At 41.6% G+C, this 23,672-nt stretch overlaps 1 protein-coding gene across 2 annotated transcripts in view; it reads right to left on the reverse strand.

Annotated features, from left to right (window-relative positions):
- Positions 1-430: 430 nt before the first annotated feature.
- The window catches only part of LOC114135461 (nuclear receptor coactivator 3-like), a 47,653-nt gene continuing 24,411 nt past the window's right edge, over positions 431-23,672 (reverse strand). Inside the window, exons 2-23 of one of the 2 annotated variants that reach the window (XM_028002768.1) lie at positions 20,656-20,716; positions 18,561-18,665; positions 18,259-18,419; positions 15,355-15,455; positions 15,051-15,225; positions 14,761-14,952; positions 13,269-13,355; positions 13,033-13,176; positions 11,655-11,802; positions 11,014-11,555; positions 9,626-10,578; positions 9,428-9,551; positions 8,266-8,508; positions 7,223-7,429; positions 6,879-6,996; positions 6,584-6,755; positions 4,918-5,271; positions 4,694-4,804; positions 3,682-3,931; positions 3,415-3,607; positions 3,141-3,327; positions 431-2,267 (exon numbers count right to left, since the gene is read on the reverse strand). In XM_028002768.1, coding sequence (XP_027858569.1) covers positions 2,256-2,267; positions 3,141-3,327; positions 3,415-3,607; positions 3,682-3,931; positions 4,694-4,804; positions 4,918-5,271; positions 6,584-6,755; positions 6,879-6,996; positions 7,223-7,429; positions 8,266-8,508; positions 9,428-9,551; positions 9,626-10,578; positions 11,014-11,555; positions 11,655-11,802; positions 13,033-13,176; positions 13,269-13,355; positions 14,761-14,952; positions 15,051-15,225; positions 15,355-15,455; positions 18,259-18,419; positions 18,561-18,646 — 4,560 coding nt within the window. In that variant the 5' untranslated portion in view covers positions 18,647-18,665; positions 20,656-20,716 and the 3' untranslated portion in view covers positions 431-2,255. The remainder of the gene's footprint in view (positions 2,268-3,140; positions 3,328-3,414; positions 3,608-3,681; positions 3,932-4,693; positions 4,805-4,917; positions 5,272-6,583; positions 6,756-6,878; positions 6,997-7,222; positions 7,430-8,265; positions 8,509-9,427; positions 9,552-9,625; positions 10,579-11,013; positions 11,556-11,654; positions 11,803-13,032; positions 13,177-13,268; positions 13,356-14,760; positions 14,953-15,050; positions 15,226-15,354; positions 15,456-18,258; positions 18,420-18,560; positions 18,666-20,655; positions 20,717-23,672) is intronic. The other variant, XM_028002769.1, reaches the window with a different exon arrangement.

The raw sequence follows: 23,672 nt of genomic DNA on the forward strand, positions 1-23,672 counted from the left end.
AGTGAAGCGCTTCAGAAAATGCTCCAGAAAGTATTTTTTTTATATATTTTGTCGTCTTGACATCTTAATCAACTGTGTTATTTTTCTTTGAATGTTTATTCAGGACATGAAAATAATGGGTTTGACTAATCAAATGAGAGTAAAAAACTGCTTTTGTAGCTGGGAATAAAATGAACAGATTCAGATTTTTAATATCATTGAAAATAACTCACCATGCTGTCTGGGGAAAAAAAGATCATCAATAGGGTTTTAGTTTAGTTTAGTTTTTTTTATAGACATGGAAGTCACTTTTAATGTGCGGTTTGGCCTCTGAGTCCTACAGACAATCCTAAATCAGCAAAGTTCTCCAAATGTTAGATATTTTACTGGTGTGACACAGGAAGAATAAAAGCAGCAGAGTTCTTCTTTTAAAACAATATTAGACTAACAATGAGAAGGAAACACGTTTTTATTAGATGCACACTAATAAAACAGATGATTTGCACGCAAATACGAACGCAGAGTCGAGAATGTTTAAATATAAATTTGTATTTACAACAATATCAACATCAACAGAAAAATTTGTAATATACATCCCGTAAAATGTCAGCTTATTCCACCTCCAAACGAAGAAAAACTAAAAACGTTTTGTCTCTTTTGCACTTCATTCGACTCGAAAAGTTCCTTTTTTTTTTCTTGAAGTAACAAAGTCTGGACAGCTTAAACAAACGCTGCTTCCTGAAAAGTAGAAGAAATATTGATATGTTTCAAAGTGGATGTCATTCCATTGGTATTTCTTGAACACAGCAAATACATGCGTTTTGTTTCATGGAAGGGGGGGGAGAAAAAACCAAACAAACGTCCAGCAAGTTCCAAGTTTCAGGTCCTCTTCACTCTGATGAGCCGAGCATTTTCCTCCATTTCCAGAACCGTCCTATGTTGTATTTTTCCTTTTATTTATTTATTTATTTTTTATTTATTTAAAACAGATCCATGATATGTACCCATTTACCATTCCAATAATAGATAACACATCTCATAAAAAAATGTACATCAAAAACCTCAAACTATACACAGATGTGGAAAAATATCTTTGGATTGCGCGTGTTGAAAAGGTAGATCCAGCCGGTCGATAACAGTCGAAACAAAGATGGCGTGAACTGAAAAACAAACACACTGCAGCTTGAAGGAGACGGGAGGGGTGGGGGTGTCCTAACCAAATCGACAAACTTGCTCTAACGAGTTCGTGTCTTTTTGTTCCTTCACTTTAACCAACCCTCCGACCGTGTCCGAACCCCGACCTTCAACACAGCAGACGCTCCTCGTTTATTTAAAAAAAGTGCCTTGCTAATAGATGAGAAACAAACCCAATAAAGGGGGAAATTAAAATCATTCAGGAAACGACAAGGACAGGAACCCAAATGTGTTGCAAATAGTAAAAAAAACCAACAAAACAAATAAAAATCAACCAAATCAGCTTTGACCTATGGGAGACAAAAATACAACCAGGTCTCTTTTTTTTTTTTTTTTGTGCAAGAACGGGCCTATAAAAAGCAGGGCTGATATATATTTCTCCACTATTTACAATTCATATTCACAGAAGACAGACGAGACATCTAATACTGCAGTACCATTCGTTTTTTTGTTGGGTTTTTTTCTCTTAAAAACATGGATTATGATGCTCAGTTACAGTCGAAAGCTTAGAGGCAAGAATTATTGCTCCAATCTGCATAACATTATTAGTAAACTGTGTGCTTGTAAGCTTCCAATGACTTAAGAATGAGGTGCATTTAAAGGCTAAGGAAAAAAGCAAACAAAACAAACTAAAACTGTTGTAAAGGCATTGAATCTCTAGTAAGGCTGCAAAGATGAAGGAATATTGCATCCACCTTTTTTTTTTTTTTTTTCCACCTCTCGCCCGCCTCCAGAAACAAAAGGGCTTCCTGGTAAAGTGCAGCCGCAGCCAGTCGTACCGTAGTCCTATTCTGTATCCTGGCTGCGGCGCTGAATACTGCCGCCCAAACAGACACGGGTCGATTTTGTGCTTCCAAGGCTCCGACTTGGAATAAAAAGTTTGCACAAAGCAGTCTCTGTGGCCCACTTCTTTTATTGCAGTACAGTCCCAGGTTACCTGACTGTACCCAGGCTTCTGAGTCATCGTTTCTTACTTTCTTTAGCAAGAAGAGGGAGTAGGGGCCGATGGGGGGGATATCTACCGTCTGGGGCGTCCTGGTCCAGCCCACGCTGTCCCAGCTGGGAGAGTCCGCCAGAGGTCCTCAGCAGAACTTCTGCGGAGACAGAGGTCCATCATGACACCATTGTTCATGTCGTAAAGATGAATACAGTACCGTGTGAAACGTTTTTCTTTTTACCCTTTGTACTGTTATTTGTGAAAACTACAATGACATTGAAAATTTAAAATTGAACACTCCATTAAATCTGACGTTTTGATTTTGAAGAGAGGAATGGGCAAAGAAGTCTGTGTAAAGGCCAGACAACAGATTGCAACAAAAAGTGTCCCTAATGTTAACTGCATGAAAACTCCAAAAGACGCAAACACCCACAAAACAAATGCAACAGAAAAATGCTAGAGTCAAAAACTGCTGCAGTTACAGAAAAAAACTCCAATCAATGACAGAAATGCAAATTAAAAATGTTGCAACAAGAAATAAACGAAGAAAAAATGCAGCAGGTAGCAAAAAAAAGCATAAAACACAAAAGAAGCATAAAACACATCAAACTCGCACCAGAAATGGAAGTCCTCCAGGCCACTAGGTGGCGACAAACAGCAACCTGTACTCAGTAAAGCTGGGGTGTTGTATTTTAATGGGATGCCAAGTCAGGGGAAGAAAGAATATTATAAAACAGCAGCATATTTAAGGCGATAATGTTACCTGCTCTAAACTCCCCCTAGTGGTCTGGAGGATTTTCATTTTGTGGAAAGAGTTTCCAGTGTTTCATATTTGCAGTTGTTTCAGCCATTTGTGGCATTTTTTTTCTTCTTCTTATTTTCTGTGATTGAGGCATTTTTTTGAAGGGTTTTTCTGTTGCATTTGTATCTGTTAGATTGAAATCCAATAAAATCCACTAAATTCTGTGGTTGCATCAGGATAAAATGTCTAAATGTTTAGAGTTTTGTAGTACTGCAACATCTTATCTACCGGATCAGGTCCCATTGGCAGTCTGTTCATCCCCATTGGGTTCATCCCCATCTGGCCTTGCATCGTAGCCATCTGTCCTGCTGCTGGGCCACTGACTGGCCCGGATCCACTCATTGTGGGGTTCATCATCATGGGCCCAAACTGGCCCTGGTTGGCCTGCTGTGGGAACTGTTGCTGAGAATAAGGGCTGGAAAGAAACAGAAATAGAGTCAAATACAACAACCAAAAAAAGCAACAACCCTGGAATATCCAATGAATGGATGATGGTACACACTTATTTCTCTGCATTCCTCCCTGTGGCCAGCCTTTCATGTCTCCAGACGGGTACATGTGCCCTCCCTGGGGATTCCCCTGTATCCCCGCCATCATGGCGTTCTGTGGAGGCCCTCCCATTCGGCCTTGCATCATATTTCCTGGCGGGCTGCTGCCAGGAGCCATGAATGTCGAGTCCCCCTGCTGGTTCATCCCTGTAACAACACCAGATATGAAGCTGAAACCTGAGAATCGTTGCAGACGACCGACTCTGCCTCACTCAGCTCACCGTAGCTACTTCCGTAGTTAAATCCCTGCTGTCCGGGTTGATTCATCGGGGGTCCTCCCATGGGACTCTCCATGCCCCCTGGTGCTGTGACGTTAGGAGGAGGACTGAAGCCTCCTGCCGCCGCTTGACTCTGTTGCTGCTGCTGTTGCTGTTGCTGCTGCTGCTGCTGCATTAGCATCATCATCCTCTGCCTCCTCATCATGTTCTCCCTGTTGCGCTGAGCAATCATCTGGGCACTCAGGAAACCCAGCTGCAGACACACAACGACCCATGCAGTCACTGGTTTAAGTAACCGATTAACTCATCCGACTGATTGTGATTCGTTATCATCAAATAATTTAGTAATCGATTAATTGTCAACTAAGCACACAGACTCAAAAAAAAAGGCAATTTGCTGAAAGAGCAACATATTCAGAGCAGTACTTAAGTCAAAACTGTGGGAAAAAAAAGAAAACATTTTCATCTAAGCTAACAATATGTAAATATGTTCTACCCAAAACTCATGTTGATGTTATAAGTATTTTTTAGCTGCAAGTGCTCCCTTTGCTACAAATGACGAAGCATTCACTAAAATGCTTCGTCATTTTGGACAGAACAATATGTTAGTTTTTTCTGTTTGCTTGAATTATTTGGATCTTTGCATCTACTACAAACCTCAAGTAGTTACATAAAAAATCTGCAGAATGTGAAAACTTCTAAAATCCAATTAATCATCAAAATAAAGAATTAATCATCAGCGTAATCAATTAATCGTCAGGGTAATCAATTAATCATCAGAGTAATCAATTAATCACCAAAGTAATCAATTAATTGTCGGAGTAATTAATTAATCATCAGAGTAATTAATTAATCATCAGAGTAATGAATTAATTACCAAAGTAATCAATTAATCGTGAGAATAATCAGTTAATTGTCAGAATGATCGACAGATTAATGGGTTACTAGCATCACTGTTAGTTGTAGCCCTGTAGATCAGTAACCTGAAGCGATATGCATGGTGTTGACTGCATACCTGACCAGTCATCCCTGCTGACTGCATGCCGGGCTGCATGGCTGAGCGCATGGCGGGGTTTCCTCCAGGGACGTTTTCCATTTTCATGCCTTGTCGTGCCTGGTTCATAAACTGCCAAAGAAGACACAAAAATGCTTTTCAATGCGCCTGACGGAAATTTAAGGTTAATCGAAACACAGAAGAAGAATTAATGAAAGACAATTCTCAGGGTTCTGAGTGTTCACCTGCTGTCCCTGTAGTCTCTGCTGCAGCTGCAGTCGGAGAGGCTTGGTGGCGGTCATCATAAGAGGCCGCTGCATGTTTGCGCGGGGGTTGCCCATGGCCCCCATGCCAGGGAAGCCTCCGGTCTGGCCCATCTGATTCATCATGGGGTTGAAGGCGCCAGGCGACTGGGCCTGCATCGAGTTACCTGCATAAACAGGCTGCATTCCCATCGACTGGGGGCCCGGGTAAGCCTGGCCATACATTGGCTTCTGGTCCAAGCTCATCGAGGAGTCAAGGCCTGGAAAGGGTTCTGACGGGAGGCATGGACCCTGGACCGGATCCGGGCACGGCTGGGGGCCTTCGGGTCCCTGGGCCTGCAGGAGATGAAGACAGAAGTTATGGAGTTAGTTACTGGAGCAGCAGGGCAGCATAGCAACACAAAGCAACACTGTTTGCTAGCAGGCTTGCAATGATAACTCATTTTACTAGGCAATAAATTGTTCCAGAAATGAATGCGATAAATGATAATAAGACTGTTATTTTGAAACTATTTTCAAGTGATATACTGATAAAAGCATAATAACGCAGGTTCGCTCTCTCAAAGACTAATGCATTTTTGTCATTTTGTAAAGAACGCAGAAGAATGCAACAGGAAGATATTTTAAAGATCCTGTAACACTTTATTTGAAGGGTTGTGCATAAGAATGACGTTACAATGTCATAAACATGACATAACACATGTTATGAACATGAAGGAGTCCACATGACTGCTATGACTGACACTTCTAAAGCAAATTTGCATTAAAAGTTGCATTAAAGGTCCATTAAAAGTGCATTATCTGGGATTATTTTGTAAATAACTACATTTTTATACAAATTTGCATTAAAACGTACATTAAAAATCAAGAAAAAGAGTCAACTTTGCATTAAAAATGTCATTTACTGAATGACACGCCATGACAAGTCATAAACATTCATAAAGACTCCTTCATGTTTATGACAGTGTAATGTCAGTCTTATGCACACCCCTTCAAATAAAGTATTACTGTAATATCCAAAGTAAAATCAGCACAAAACAGTAAATAAAACAGAAATAAAAACCACACACAACTAAAACCATAAAAAAAATGGACTATCATTCCCATCAGAATGGAAATGATCAAGCTCGCTTTATTGATTCGTTGCTTATTGTGACAGGCTTTCTTGTATGGTCAGTCTAGTCAAAGCATCAGTTTTATTTATTCACGTCACAAAGACCGTGCTTACTGCTTAGACGTCAGTAGAGTTTCTGTACATGACATTCTTCTCAAGATGGTTCATAGAAACTTTTTAAATTAAAATCTCAAGACTTACAACGCTATAAATGAAAAGTTTTGCTGCACAAGCGTTTGGGTCCAATTTCGTTTAATTTGAAGAAGGTGGGGGGGAGGGGCAACTTCACTCAGGTGTCCAACATCAGTATCTGACCTCACATATGCATTTCTAGAAAAATAGTTTGAAAATTCCCAAAAATGCCTTCCTAGAAGAGTTGAAACTGTTATAGCAGCAAATCTGATGAAGAGTTGGATGTGTTGATGGATTATGTGTCAAATGGATAAACAATAAAATGGATGTGTGACAAACTACAAGCACTAACATCCAGTAAGTGAATGCAATGCAGATTTTTTGCTCCAAGTTAATCTATACCTGGCCCACTATTTCAGGGATCCCCAGGGCTCGATCTATTTCCTGCAGAGCAATGACATCAGTGGTCTTGAGCAGAGAGTCCAGCTGGTCCAGAAGAGCTCTTTCATCAGTCGGACCATCATTACTGGGCAGAGTCCCCAGGAGCTCCTCCAGGGGATGAATAAACGTGTCCCTAAGTCAACCAATGACACGAAAACGATTAGGTCTCTGTCAGAGACTACAAAGTGGACAACTTATTAGTGACTTAACTGAACCTGAAAAACCCAAAGGTGTGAAAAAGCAGCAGAATATTCACCTGTTTGTACAATTTTGCGGTCTGTCCATTCCCATGGCGGGGTCAGGCCAGGAGGGAGACTGAGGAGGAGGGCCATTTCCACCAAACGGACTCATGGCCATACCGCCTTCATTATTACCTGCATAAGAGATAGTGGATGTTCTATGATTTAAAAAAAACCTAGTGAAACATCCACCATAAAACAGTTTTGATCCATTTCAGCAGATAGTATCTTGAATCTGGTATAATAATGTGCCACGTAACAGATTTCTGTAACAGCAGTCTGGCTTTCATATTTCTATGTTGCTTTTTTATTTTTTTTTTTACTTCATAAAACCAAACTGATCACTGATCACACGTCATACCCATGTCCATGAGTTGCTGCTGCAGCATCGATCTGGGGTTCGCAGGGACACTGTTGCTGCGGCTCATCATGGGTAACCCCATTTGGCCCGGACGAGCCATGCCCGGGTGTCCCGGTCCGGTCACAGGGTTGCTGTTGGGCCTCTGCATCCCCCACTCCCCTGGAACCGCCATCGGAGGGCGCTGATGGATACCTCTGCCCATTCCTCCTGAACAACAAAGGCCAAATAGTTTCTGGGGCTGCAACGATTGTTTTAATTGATTAATCGCATAAAACAATTCATACATTCTGTAAATTTTTCATTTAACCACTTAAGCTTATTTTATAGAATATTAGGAATAGTTTAAAAAATGCAAACAAACATAATTTTGTTATTTTTTTAAATAAGAAAATAGAGTTCTTATTGCCTAAAATGAAACAGCATAACATTCATTTAAAGTATGTTTGATCATTTGTAGCAAAGGATGAATCTGCAGCTAAAAAAAATACTTCTGACATCAATATGTGAAAAGCTCAGCCCTTTCTACTGGACTTATTAATACAGTATAGGATTAATATGTTGAGTATTTTTATATTAATCAATAAATAACTGGTTAGAAAAATGTGCTTAACAAGAGATTTTTTTAAATATATTTTTGAACCAGTGAAGCTAAGACAGTGGTATTTGAGGAGTTCTGGGTAGAACATATTTAGAGAAAATGATGGTTTTTCATTTTAAATGCAAAATGTATATCATTTCTGTCCAGTTTTGGCTTGATTATTTCTCTGATTATGTCTTTCAGCAAGTTACCTTTTACTCAGTCCATATACTAACGGTTAACAATTGATCGATTACAAAATTAATAGACGATTATATTAATAAATCAATCACAATTAATTTGACTAATCATTTCAGCCCTAATGGTTTCGAATACAAGCTTTTTCAACTCTGCCAACACAGCACCCCGAAAGTCCCATCTATTTAAGCATTTCGCATTCATTTTTGCACGGTGACTGTCTTGTTTTTATTGTGCGTGTGTAAAGGTTTTGGTGTTTTAAAATTACTTGTTGCGTTTCCTCGGGGTGGACACACGCCCATGCCTCTGGGAAAGCCGTTGGGCACCGGTCCGGCTTGGATGGAAGGATCCATGTTCTCCTGTTTAACCAGCGACGGACAGGGGACGTTCTGTCTCGTTGCCAGTCCTCCACCTCCAGCTGCCGTCTCTCCATCCATGGGCTTAGCATCCAGGGACAAAGCTCTCTGAAAAGGCACGCGCTGCGCTGCCAGGCCTGGGACTCTTTCCCCATCTGAGACACAAATGTCAACAAGATCAGCTCGCATTCAAACACTTAAACTGAGAAAACAATTAACTCTCAGAGGAAACAAAAAAACCCAGCAACAACTAAACAACATTACAAATGGCAGAGCTGGAGTTAACGATTACTTTAGTTGTTGATTAACCTGTTGATTATTCAGATGATTAATTGGATAAAAAATGACTACATTCCTCTGATTTTTCAATTAAACCGTTTTTATGCATTATTAGAAATAATTGAAAAGATGCAAATATAACTAAATAAAATTTTCCTTTTGAATATGAAAATGGACATCTTATTGCTGAATTTTGTGAGCTGCATCTGCAGCTTAAGCAGTACTTCTCACATCAACTTTCTGTGAGACTTATTAGTACAGAGTAGAGCTAATGTGTTGAACACTTCATGGATTAACTGATTATTGACTGCATACCTAAAGCTAAAACAACGTCACTTGAGGAGTTCTGGGTACAACATATTTACAAACAAAGTTTTTTTTTTTTTTTACCCTAAGTAAAAATATGTGTATTTTTGTACAGATTTTTCTCAATTACTCCCCTGACTCTGGCTTATTCAATAAAATGCTTTTTTTTAAATCTGAATACTCTGGTTGACAATTAATCGATTACCAAATTAGTTGACGAATATTTAAATTAATCACAATTAATCCAAGTAATCGCTTCAGCCCAGATAAATTGATCTGCACAGCCAGATCTCCAAGGGAATCGGCAGCTTAAAAACTGATATTCATAGTTTCTTTGTGTCCTATCTGATGGAGCTCAAATAATTTTACAACATAGAACTAGAAACATTTTCAGTCATGTGCAAGGCTGTTAGGGAAGGACCAGAACACCTACATGCATGAATACGTTTTCCCGGCACAGAATAATTGTGTTTAATTAAGGTGCCTCACCAAGAAGCGCGTCAGACATGGCCCCCTGCTTGTGTCCCATTTCCTTCCCAGCTCTGGAGTCTGGCTCAGGATAGAATCCGGAGTTGCTCCGCGGAACTCCCAAGATGGTCTCCAGAGTCTCCGTCTGAAGAAAGAGAAATTATTAATTACATTGATTGATTGATTAAATATGTAGGAATGGAACATTCAAAGTCCTACCTCATCAGTCGGCTCCAGCTTCACCTTCCCATCCATGGTGTGAGGGCCCGAGCTGCTGACTCCACCCGCCTTGCTTCCTCTCCTGTCCAAATCCTCCAGCTTTGGTTTGACGTCACCTCCTTCCTTAGAGTCGTCTTTATTGAGAAGGTACTGAAGGAGGGGACGCGGCTTCTCCTTTTTGGGGCTGTGCTGCTCCTTCTTGGGTTCGGGTCCCTTCCCGCCCGCGGCTCCGGCGGCGGGCCCCGGCTCCGGCGTCCCCGCGTCCAAGCTGCCCTTGCCCGTGGCCTCGGCCGTGATGCGGGCCACGTCGTCGGGCGTGTTCCCGTTCTGCAGCAGCTTGTGGAGGATTTTGTGTTTTTCCTGCAGCGACTGGCTCGTTGCCCCGGACGACGTTACGGCGCCGTGATTCCCGTTGGTGGAGGACGACACTCCCGTCGTTGAGGACGGGCTGGTAACTCCGGGGGCCCCGTCCTTGGCGTCGGGCATGGAAGCTGGCGCCGAGCCGAGCGTCTGACTGGGCTGCACCAGTTCGTCTGTTGGAGAGGTCAGAAGCTGCAGGAGCTTCTTGTTGCACTTGTCGGGGGCCCGCCGGTTGGAGTCTCCGGCTCCAAGGCACGCCTGGCTGTCCGGCCGGTCCGGAGGGCCCTCTGCGGTTGGGGTGTGTGGGTGCTGCTGCGACTGCTGATCTCCCCCCAACGAGCTACCTGGGCTCTTGGATTCTGAATAAGGCGGAGGGCCTGCTTTACAGGGGCCGCCTGCTGCCTGATTGGTGGAGTTTATGCTCGGGGAGCTGTCGGGCCTCTGTGGCGGCGATGTGAGAGATGGGGGCATCGGGTTCCCGACGCCCTCGCTGATGGCTTGGAGGGCATTTAAGGAGCTGCTGGAGTAGCTGGCTCCTCCTGTTCCGCCTCCAGAGTTCCCAGTATGGCTGGAGCTCATGGGGGAGTTTAAAGCTGCAACATAGTACAAGACAAATAAACACAAGAAAGCACAACATACTTAAAAGTTGACCCATTATGCATCCTTGAATAGGTTAGGATAGGTCTATGAGCTATACAAAATATTCAGTAAAAAATAATTCTCAGATAATTTAGTCTGAGTAGTTCTGCTTATTTTGTGCTCCTTTCATAAGAACTCAAGGCTCTGTCACTTTCATGCAAATAAGCTGCTACTGGCCACGCCCAAACTCAATGTTTAAACTCACACTTTTCCATCTCCCCTTTGTGCAAATTGACTGTTTTTGAAAAAGCCAGACACCCGAGTGTATAATTGTATTTATTTTTTGCCAGAGGAAGTTATTTTGAATTTTGCCATTTAAATCGCCTAACATTAAAATCCATATTTAGCGAATGTATTAAGTTACAGTTTACTGAAGGTTTCACCGATACCTCCAGGAGAGAAGGGACTGGCGCCCATCTTGGGGCTTCCTCGGACTCTGGGTGAACCCATGACGTTGTGTGGCCCGTTGATCCCTGGACTGGCTTGAGTGGGGCTGGTCATACCCATCCCGAACGCCGCACCTCCATGGAACTGGCTCATCTGTTGCTGCTGGTGGTGCTGCTGCTGCTGCTGCTGCTGCTGCCTGCTGTGATGGCCCATCGCATTCACCTGGTTCACGGACCCCATTTGGTTCATCGTGTTCATCGAATGCATGGAATTCATCTGATTCATCTGACCCATGTTGTTCATCTGGTGCATGGGATTCATATGGTTCATGTGGTTCATCTGGTTCATGGGATTCATGCGGCCGCCGACGGAGTAAGGGGGGCCTGCTCTTTGCGGCATGTTGCCGTGCTCCGCCATGCCGTAGCCCCTGTTCATGCCCATGTTCCCCCCTGGACCCATGTTCATCTGCTGGCTGGGGTTGTTCACGCCCATGTTTTGAGGCCTCATGGGGCCGCTCTGTGTTCCGCGATAAGCACTGTGCTCCCTGCAGAGAACCGGCAAATAAAATGAGGAACGAATGTTTTAAGAATATCAACGCTCTGTGCAATTGTGGTTTTCTTTTCCATTGTCAAAGCATTTCTACCTTTGCAGCAGGTGAGTGGAGAGGAAAGAGAGTGGCTCATTCGTGTTGGGATTCCTGCAGAGCTCGGTCCGTGTCCGGGCCGTGACTGGCGTCCCGTCAGAGAGGGAGAAGCGATAGAGAGGCGTCTCTGAGTGTCCGTTATGGAAAGCTAGAGCAGGAAAAAAAAGTGATTAAAAGTCCCATTAAAAAAAAAAAAAAAAAAAAAACACTAACCAAATTTTAAACAGAATGTTAATTTCATGAATCAACAACTACAGTGCCTGACAAAGGTAGATTTGAAGATCTCCTATATTTTGTTACTGTAACACGACAAATGTTTCTGTAAAGTCTTTAATGATGTTTTTGCAAATAGATTGCTTCCAGGCTGTGCATAATAAAGAAGAATAGTGATGAATGGGGAATGAAAGCAAGATCAGCGTATTTGCTGATTTCAGCAAGTCAAATTTAAGACTTTTTAAAAAAACACTTAATGCCTGTATGAATTATATTTAAGACCATAAACTCTATAAATATAGGGGATGGTTGAGGTATTCTGTTGTATTACAATGAAGCACAGCGGCAGCCTCAACTGCCTTGAGTTGCAGAAAGCAATGAAGATGTCTGTGTGCAACTCAAACTTTTACCTGACAGAAAAGTCCCATGAGAAAAATACCTACATGTACCAGTTTAAATAGTTATTTCACGGCAAAATTTAAGATCTGTGATTAACGTATTAAAGGCTAATTCACATTTTGTAATTCATGTAAGACTTTTTAAGGATCTAATTTTAGATATATTAATTTAAGACTTTTTAAGGATCTAATTTTAGATATATTAATTTAAGACTTTTTAAGGATCTAATTTTAGATATATTAATTTAAGACTTTTTAAGGTGTTGCAGACACCCTGAGGATGCTTTATACTTTAGTTTTCCTAAATTCAACTTTAAACAGGTGTTCTCACGGTTTTCTCTCAACAATGGCTGGATTCTTCCAGTTCTTCTGCCAACAAGTTTTCCCACCTGACCTTTATTTTATTCCACACCTTTTTCCTCTGGCCCTTCTTGTAAATTCCAGCATACCTGAGGCATCCAAAGATGAATATTCATATCACTAAGGACTAATGGAGTGCAAATGTGGCCCACGTGACAAAAGGTTTTCACACCTCAGTTTAAGCTTTTAAAATGCAAAAAAAAAAAAGGTTCAAAGTATATAAGAACCATTGGAAAGACATAGATACATATAAGGTATGAAATGTATTGGTCCTCTGTAGAAAAACCCTGCCAACTGCTGTTAAGTTTCAGATTGTAAGCAACATGTAGGCAGCCTTGTTTCGCAAATGCAAAAACATGGAATCATTTTACTTTGATTGCCAATGAGCCAGGAGCCTAAGAACATACCGTCTTGATAGTGGCGTTTGTACGACCACGGCTGTCCTTCACTTCTGTTAAGGAACATCTGCATGCAGCGCCTCACCAGGTCTTCCCACCCTGGAAGCATCGAGGTGTGCAGAGCGCTCTGATGTTCAATTTCAATCAGCTTACCTGCAACAGAAGACGCACAGTTAAAAGTTAAACTCTGGCTCGACTTTCAGCAGACGCACGCATGTGTTCGACGCAATACTGCGCACGCTTACCAGAGAGCTCGTGGCGAGTGCTGAACCTCTCCGTCCGCTCAACCGCCGTGATTCGTCGCGCTACGCAGATCATACACGACTGTAAATCTGAGGAAAGAGGCAAGCAGGGTTAGAACCGATTGGACTGAACTGCAGCTTGAGCTCCGATGATAACTCCAGGATACGACACAATTTAGATCCCGCAAAAACAGAGCACCAAAAAGAACAACGCCAAAATTCAGTAATTGAACAAAAATATGTGGGTCTAAATAGAAAAGGGTTTCCTCTACATGTAATTGATCGTGGCGTATTGCAACGGCAAAATTAAAGCAAACGCACCTTAAGAATGAAGTTTTATTTTTTAAATATATGTTAAAACAATGTAAAGCACATGAGATATACAGCTCTATAAAAATTTAAGAGATCAGTTTCTATGATTTTACTCTTTACAGGTAAATGTTTGAGTAAAATGAACATTGTTCTTTTATTCTTTGAACTACTGACAACATGCCTCTGAAATTCCAAGCAAAAATTTAGTATTTATTTGCAGAAAATGAGAAAGGGACAAAATAACAACAAAGATGAAGCACTTTCAGACATTAAATAATGGAAGAAAAAAAGAAGTTCATATTCATTTAGAAACAACAATACTAATGTTTCAATTTGAAATTGAAACATTAGTATTGTCGTATTAGTATTTAAAACTTTTAACCAAGGAAGAGTTCAGAAATCAATATTTGGTGGGATAACCATGAGGTTTTCAAAGTGGGTCAGTGCAGTGGGCTCTACATTTTTTCCAGACCTTTTTATAAACACATATTTGTAGCCTGTATATGCGGACTTATATTAAATATAATCAATGCTTTAAATTAATTTAAGTATCATGAAATGTTAATTTTGAAGCTGGCTACTGTGCAAAGAGCTGTTCTCTAGAGTGAAGGAAGAATAGAAGAATAGAGACAACAGATAGAGAGAAAAGGTGAAAGAATAATACCCAAGAAATATTTTTAGTTCAAGCCTTTGAAAACGAAACTAATGTCAACATCTGTTACAAATTTGAACGCCTGTAATAGTTAATTAATACAGTTTAGCCTTCATCGGATATAATATTTGAAATATGATTTAAAGGCTGCATTTGATCATTATTACTTCTTTTTTTAAATTTCTCTTATTTGACATTTATTTATACAGGCTGTCTCATTGCGATCCAAGATTTCATTTGCAAGAGAGACCTGTTTTGATAAAACAAACCAAAAAAGAAATTGCAAACACAGCAACAAGATACACAAGTTAAAAAATTTGGCTTATTTAAACAAAAACATATGACCTAAGAACAAGAGCAAGTTTAATGAGAAGATTTCTCTTTTTGTCTTAAAGGAAATTTGAATTGTCCAGAGTGATGTCAAGAGTTCAGACAGCCCACCACCATGGCTTAAAAAAGAAATCCTAGAGGAAACCCTGTAATGCATACAGAATCCACCCTTAGATATTCAAAGCTGGGAACAATAATTACCATCTCCCTCCTCCATCATGGCTCGAGGCTGAGTGAGAGCAAAACACTGCATCGTCTCGTAACGCTGGCTGCCTGGTCTCTCTTCAGGCAACCCATGACTCTGACCATAAACCAGGTTCACCAGCATACGACAGCTAAAGGTTCTGCTTTTCTGTTGGGGCACATCTCCACCCCAAGGTGCCCCATTTGGTGCTTTGAAGAGAGAGAAAGAGGCAGAAGGTAAAGCGGGTGAGCGTCACTGATCAGGCAACATCCTGCATCCAGCGTCTTCGTGTTGGTAGGTGCCTCACCACTAGACTTGGGCAGGTTCCGGCGAAACTCGTCCCTGTCCTCATCGTGGATGATGTTGTACACGCTGGTGTTGATCAGCTCCTCCTGCTTGTACTGCAGGTATTGCGTCACGTTGTCAGACACGAACACGATGCTGCCCTCTCGGTTGACCACAAACAGAAAGCCGTCCAGCGCCTGAGAACAGCGACGACGAGAACATTTATTCTCAATGACCGCAACTTATTTTAAAACGTGTTGAGCGGGGATCAGCAAGCCCGCCCGTTGCCTCGGGGGGGGGAAGAGAGATTATCAGCGTCAACTGACCTGCAAGAGCAGGGGCCCCAGATGGTCCTTGTCAATGACCCCCTGACCAGTAGAGGACACGTCTGCTTTCTGCACGTCGTCGTCATTGCAAGAGCTCTTTCCTAGAGAGACAGGAGACCCACAAGGAGAACGGTAAAGGTACGATGTTCAATGTGAACCTTTCAAACTAATAATTTTTATTATTCATCTTGAATGGAATGGTGGGAACTACTTTAATTATTTTATAAAATCCCAAACGTGGCCACCAGAGGGAAGCACAAGTCCTCTGTGCATGGTCGGCCTGCATGCCTTTCTATTTTTAAAATCACCACATGCTTGAGTCTTTAATAGATACCACCCCATATAGCAGGGTCATCTGTAGAGCATGACTCTACAGCAGATGTGAAGCAGAGCAACACTGCATGTGCCTACATACATACATACATACATACATACATACATACATACATACATACATACATACATACATACATATATATTTGTAGATCTTTCAAAGAGCTAGGATGTGAGCACAGGTGTGTTGAAGAGTCGATAACAACAAAAATAATACATTTGAAAGAAAAAGGGAGAAATGTCATCCTGCTTTATTCGGTCACTATGGCAACCTGACTGCACAACAAATTGAGCCTCCGGATGCGATTGCTCACCTTTATCTCCACAGATTCAACCCTAATCAGGGTAATACGTTTAAAAGAGAAGACTTGTCTGTCAATAACGATTTGATGAATTCAGACAAGAAATCAAGATCGGGTCAGTGGCGTATGCTGAGGTTTTGAACCAATACGATTTCTATACCAGCTCCGACACGTGTTCCTACGTTTAAGGTGCCAGAAAGAGTATTCAAGGAACTTTTGTTTGTTTTTCTGGCTGCCCCTCCCTCACTTGTTATTGCACACTGCTGGCCAGTGGGCTGAAAGGTTTCCCTGTCTCACAAGACAAAAACTAAAACAAATAAAAAGTTGCTTGTTATATAAATGATAAATTACATTTGTTAAGAATTTCATACTGGCCTGGGTCAACTAGAACTAAAAGCTTTATTGTCGTTGACCAGTAACAAGGAAAATACTGGTCAATACTCTCTTTTTGAGAGGTAATTCTCTCAAAAAGAGAGAGAGAAAGAACTCTCTTTTTTGAGAGAACTGTCTTTTAAAAAAGTAAATAAATAAATAAAAATCATTGTTCACATCAGTGGACACACCACACTAAGCTCTTCGAGGACGCACATGCAAGCCATGCAGTGTGCTGACCCTGTGGTTGGAAGTGAGATATTCTTAGCATTTCTGCATAAGAATGAAATACGAGGAAAGATGTAGAAAGCTTCTGAATTTTCTACGATCTGTTGAGATATCTTCATCAGGTTGTATTAGGGAGTTCAGAGTCCTGCAAAGTTGCTCAATTTAATCCCTTTGAGGCTCCAGACTGTCTGCCGTGTAATATGCTGGATTTTTGGAAATCCTACAGAAGAAGTAAGGCTCCACATTCTTGAGAGAACACATACTGAGAATGATGCATCAGCAATGCTAACAGTAGAGTCCTGTGACGTGGCCTCTGGTCGCCAAGATAAATAACTAATGATGGCAGGAAGCTCGAGAATATTTTGAATGCTATCCTTATAGCTTCTTCTAGCATACGAAAAATTAAGATCACCGGGTCAAAGTTGGACAAAAACCAGAGATAAAAAAAATGAGTGACAAAGTTCATTTCTAATTCCTAAAATGAAAACAATCGCAAAATAACATTTGGGTTAAAACAACATATTAGCGTCTCTGTTGTCATTGGTTTTAAAGCGAGAGGCACAGCTTGGCACTACCAGATGCACGCTGTCACCAACAACAGCCTCGGGCCATGACCACCAAGGACTGGTTTCAATTACTGGTGTTCATTTACCCCAGGCAACACAAACAGCCCGACTGGACGCTGCCATGAAGTGCCCCGGCCATCAACCTCGCACCGCACTTCATCACCGGCGTCATCTGTCCTTAAGCCTAACTTTATCCACTGTTTACAAATCAACCTTTTTCCCTCAGGGTGACTCGCTGGAGACGGCTGTTAAATTCCTCAGACCCGATTTGAAGCCAGAGGAGACCAACTGCACAACGCGCTGCCCTCGCCGTCAAGTTATATTGACAATTTAGATTCTGGAACGAGGCAGCCGAAGACTGTTTTATTGTTTTTAAAATATACTTGTAGCTTTGATTTTCTTTCTTCCATTTTTAGTCGTTCACCGATTGCAGTTTTCTGACCAATCCCTAATCTTTAAAAAGCCTAGTCTGCCAATATCAATTTTTTGGTCCAAAAAGTCACTAAAAATAGTGACAAGGTTAATAGTGACAACGTTGCTTAGTCTGCAACATTGCAGTGACCATATCTAACCTCCCATTCCCTATTGACCTTTGCAGAGGTGGATAAGATCGGCTTCACATGCATCAGTATCAGTCGATCGCCCAAAACAAAGGAAATCGGTGCACTGCTGCACATTTATTTTGAACAAACTTCCAGAAAACTGCAATAATGCCGAAACACTGAGTTCCTTTAAATCAAGGCTAAAAACCCACCTGTTTCGAATTGCCTTTGATTAGGCACATCAATACACTTGATGTGAATTTACTTGATGATTTTGATGGTGGCATTTGACAAAATGTAATGTTTATTGCCTGTCTCCTAATTGGTCACTGTCTTATGTCTTTATGGTCTAAACTAAAGCATTTTAAACTACATTGCTGCTGAAATATGTGATACAAATAAACTGGATTTGCCTAAATACACTGTTCTCCCTTGAAATAATACAAAATAAAAACAAAATTTTAAAGAAGAGGGGAAATAAAAGCAAATCACACTTTCTTCATGTGTTTTCTCTCGCTTAAAATGTATATATGCGACTGATTTGTGCAGAGGTGTCTGTACCTTGCTCTTTTATTTGCCTGATCTGCCTCACGGTCTCCTTGAGAATGGCACATTTGTCAGGCTTGACGTTGAAGCTGTCGATGTTGGAGAGGTTGGCGGAGATGAGCTCCGCCAGCTCTTCGATGTATTTGCTCTCCTGCTCCCTCCGACGCTTGTCACACCTGCCGGGGAGGGGAAGGGAGGTTTAGACACATTGCCATGGCGACCTCACCTTCATGCGATGGAGGGGAGGGGGGGAGTGAGGACGTTCAGAGAGCGGCGGACGTTTGAAGCCGTTGCAACGCCGGGGATCTCGCACTCACCCCAGACCCGGCGTGTCGCAGCTGGACAGTTTGCGTTTGCGGTCGGAGCACAGCGGCTCTAGCAAGTTGTCTCCTACGCCACTCATCTTCAGCACATATCAGCACCTGGAACGCACACAAACCATGCAACGTGATCAATGAAAACACAAACCAAGCGTGGCGACATGTTTGTTTCACGTGCGGTGCCGCCCAATCACCGTAAATTGGTTGAGATTACTTAGATGTGGTTTTATTTCGGAACATATTGCCTATCAATCAGCTGACTTCTCATGGGAACATTAGATCGTAGTTTTCTACGGTGTTATCCAGACAGACTATCCGTTTAGCGGAGCAGCCTCTCACTCTGTGCTTCCATGTTTGAGGGGAGTGAAATCTCATCTGTTCCACTGTGCGGAGGGACTGATGATGATGTAGTGATTTGAAGCCTCGGGGGAGATGGGTCATCCTGCGTTCAGCCAGCCTACCCGCTACCTCTCTGTTAGCAACAGCGGCGGTGGAGGCACACGTACACTCACACTGCTCACAACAACCACACTCGCAAGAGTCGCATGCTCAGACATGTCGCTGTACTATGAGGGGGTAGAGAAAACAAAACAAGAAAAGAAAAAGAAGAGAAGGCCAGCAACACACACATATTCACCAGCTAGCTTCTTTGTCCAACTTGCTGAGCAATGAACGAGATGTGAAGACTTGAAAGTACCCATAGAGACACTCCAGTTACTAACAAGAAAATATCCCTGCAGTCTGCTTCTACTTTTCCTCCAATAATTTTAACTTCCCTCTCAACTCCTCCCTGCTTCAGGACCCTGCCCTTGTTTTCTTACTGTGGCATTGCCCTGTGTCTGACCCCACAGAGTTCACATTAGAGGAAACCCCTGTAGCCAGCTACTAAGGTCACCGCTCTTTCCGATTCCCACCCTGAACAGCACACGCACTGCAAAAAGACTGAATCTTACCGAGTATTTTTGTGGAGTTTCTTGTGCAGATGTTTATGAAACAGAACTAACTGGCAAGAAACTTTTCAGCAAGATATAGGAGCTTGTTTTTGGTAAATTATTCCTTAATATTGATGGAAAATACCAATTTCACCAGCAGATTATTTCACTTATCACATCATTTTCTCATGATATATGGAACTAGTGCTTTTTCGTCAACATTAAGGAATTATTGAGTTAAATTAAGCTCCTATATATTTCCTACAGAAAGTAAACAAAAATACTCAGCAAGATTCTGTGTTTTTGCAGTGCAGGGTTGTTGCGTGACACTTTACAAACGGATCGTTCGACATAAAAAAAGAAAAAGAAAGCCTTCCAAAGGTGGATTTCTTTCCGTCTTCGGTGAGTGAGCTCATTCCGGAGAGGAATACTGTAGGATGGATAGGAACTATTATGCAACGCCAGCTCTGTATTTGCAGGCTAGGACATGCCGCCCAGTCACCTACCAGTGCTGCAAATACAACAACTACACCAAGTCTGTCAGACGGGCGCTCCGCGTCATAAATCTGCATCTCCTGCTGCGCGTCTCGTCTACCTTTCAGCGCCCCCACCTCTCTCCCTCTTTCTCTTTCTCTCTAAAAGTCTTTGTCATGTTTTTTGTCTGTGACTCTCGCTGCCCTGCTTTCCGGCCCTCAGCCTACCGATCTTCTCCCTTCCTGGTTTCTGCAGCAGCAGAAAGAGACAACGGCAGCCCTCGGTAAGGCTCACGCGTTTGGGCTTTGACGGCGAGCGTTTCGGAGCGGCGCTATAAGGAAGCGGACTTTGAAAACAGGGTCATGTTTATGAAACAAGTGCAGTCACGGGATCTTGTGTAGGAGATTGTTTGACGTAAAAATAGATCAATTTGCAGCCTCAAGAAAAAGAGAGACAGTGCATGAAAAAAACTTCAACTGGGTCTAAACAGCCTTAACAAGATGGCAGCAACTTTTCTTTTCTTTTTTTTTAACCTAACAGGAATAAAATCTGCTGCATGACAAGCTTCAGGTTAACATAAATCTGGTGCAGATAACGAGTGGATGATCAAAATGGTTTGAAACTCTCATGGGGGCCGAGATCAGAGGTGAGTGATTTGCTCAGTTCAGTACTGACTACAGGCTCACCTCAGGCAGAATGAGTCCCAGTCAAACTCCATTCAGGGCCTGCGTGACTTCTCAACATCTCCTGAGAACAGAAGAACAGATTAAAGTCATGAACTGTGGCGCTATGCGAAGGCCTGGATGCCTCAGTACGTCAGCAGGGCTACAGCTCCACATATATTTATCCATTCAGAGATTCATGGGAAAGCACTCATTTCTAAAATTGCACAGGAAGTCGCAGCAGATAGCATCCTGTTTGCGTTCTCCCCTCAGTGTGTTCCACAGCGTCATCACTTCCCTTTCCTGGAAATGCTGCCACCCATCCACCCCATTTACATATTCTCTTTATCAGTCTGCTTCCCTGCCATTCCTGACCAATACTCCTGCCTAATGTAAAGTGCATTGAAAACGTATTTAAACCCCAACAGTTCTCACACATGCCGTCCTGTAGAAAACCATAAACTTTAATGCATATAATAGTTTCAATATTTTCTCTGTGGGATTAAATTGCGTACGGATACTTTCTTACTTGCCAGTTAGGTGCCAAGAGCCTACATGCAATTAGTTAAAGTGAATTTTATTGAGTGCCCTGCGACAGACTGGCGACCTGTCCAGGGTGTACCCCGCCTCTCGCCCGGAACGTAGCTGGAGATAGGCACCAGCAACCCTCCCGACCCCATTAGGGACAAGGGTGAACAGGAAATGGATGGATGGATGAATTTTATTAAGGTGCATCAAAGTGAGGCTACATAGATATTTTTATTTTTAAATCATTTACAAACCTAAAATTATTTTTGCTTCCATTTGTTAATTAGCTGCAAGTTTGTGGAAGTCTATCACAACGAAACAAACTGAAACGTGCGGCTGTAGCATTCCTAATGAATATTTGTAAATATTAATACTTTCACAATGCATTGTCATTCCTATTGGCTGATGATCGGCCCTCATCAGCCAATAGGCCTTGGTGAATGAAGGCCAATCAGCCAGTTGCTAATGATTGGCCCTCATCAGTTAAAAAAACCCCCAAAACAAAACAAAACAACTTTTATGATTTATCTGCCAAAAATAGTTGATAGTTATCTGATTTTCAAAACATCATCATTAGACTTTCTGGATATTTTTGAATACATAAAGTTAGAACATTAAAGAGTACTATAACAAATTAAATATGTTTTTTTGTTTCTAATACAATTTTATTTTATAAGAGCTCTTCAGTGTAACTAATCTCATAGTAAAAGTATAACCATACAATTTTTTGAAAAATCGTAAAGTGGGCGGAGCCACGGAACATTCCCCAAATGTGGAGATGAGAGGAGAAGGTTGAACAGGGGAGTGGTCAAGAAGAGGGACACCACTGTTGCCAACGTAGACTCTGCAGTGCTTTTCAAACCCCTCTAGCTATTTTTCTTCCCCCAAAATAAGAGACCAGCGACAAATCTAGCAACTTCCTTCTCTGTTGTTGGAGAGTTTGGCAAAAACACGTGAGATCACCAACTGCTCTGCAGGTACGGTCCTGACTGAGCGAGAAGCGAATGCTGTTGTGAGCACCTTCTGCTTCCTTCGCACGGTAGTCAGTCTCAACGCTGACATCTACTCATCTGTGCAGTTTGTACCCTGTAAGAAAATTCAGCTGCAGTAGTCCCCCTTGAACCTGAAGAGGGCAGCACTAAGACAGTTTTAGGTAAAATATTGCAGAATTAAGTTTAAATGAAAATTTGCATAGACAAAGTAAAGGTAGCGCCCACAAGGACCACTTCACGCAGTTTTTCTGTGAAAAAAAGTTGATTTGGGGCTTAGCTACTCTTTAAAGTTGAAAGTCAAGTGCTGGCATAAAACGTGCATCCCAAACTGGTGTCACTTAATTATAGATGTGCCAGGAAATTGGCTAGTGACCAGAACTGGTCAATTATCTACATTAAAAAAAATAAATCATTTTCTCTCCCCATCAGTCAATTCTCCATTTTACACTGTTAATGAAGGAAGAAGACTCAATATATATCTGTATCTAGATGTAAACAGAAAGGAAGATGAGGTTAAAGTTGCTCTGTATTATCCCTTTTACCTTTCAACCTGTTAAGGAACATTCTGGAGTTAAGGTAAAGCTTTATAATTCTCTACAATACACAAAAAGAGAATTTTTTGCAATGCTAGTGATGCAAAGTACAAAGGTTGCTAATATAGAATGCTAAATTTATCAATCAAGCTCAATTATTTAATTGTTCTTTGGGATTAAATGAAGTATTTTCGAAGTGAATAGAATTAACTCACTTTAAAATTGTCAACACTTATCTTTTGTCTGTTCTACCACAGTAAAATCCCGTTTAAACAGCAACTGCTCTTTCCCACAAATGGAATGACATCCCCTCTGCTCCAAATCTAAATAATTAATGACTGCTTACCGAAGGACGCCAAGGAAAATATGTTCAATTATGTTTTCAAATTATATTTATTGAAACAAAATATGCATTAGCTTAGATCAGTAGGTTCAAGCTTTTTCTAAAGAACAAAGATCATAAAATGGCACGCAAAATTCCAAATATGCATCTCCGCTTTGGGTTGTTACTTTAAACCTTAGATGAAACCAAAATAGTTGGGTTTCATCATGAACTTGAATAATTTTGACCTAAAGGCAGAGTTCTAAAAATATACCTACAATAGAGTCACTTTAACAATGCAAGTACAAAAATAAGACAATGACCTTTTAACATTCCTACCAAAGTAGCAGCTATATATAAATTACTGTAGGAACCAAAAAGAGAGGAAAAATCCTCGTGACGTAACCATTTGGTTTTAGCCTCAATATTCGCTTCGCAGCCGTCGTAGCCAGATGGAGTGTGAATTACAAGCTGCTTCCACCCTCAGTGTGTGTGTGTGTGTGTCTAAGTGTGATCCCCCCCCCCACCAACCAACCACAGACCACTGATCACATCAGCCCTAAACACAAGACTGCAACCGAGCTAATGCTGCTGTTGAATAATTTAAAAAAAACAAAACACACACACACACACAGAAAAGCATCACACACACCCTTTCTCCGTTCC

Source organism: Xiphophorus couchianus, chromosome 20, assembly GCF_001444195.1.
Source record: "Xiphophorus couchianus chromosome 20, X_couchianus-1.0, whole genome shotgun sequence".
Taxonomy (NCBI): Eukaryota; Metazoa; Chordata; class Actinopteri; order Cyprinodontiformes; family Poeciliidae; genus Xiphophorus; species Xiphophorus couchianus.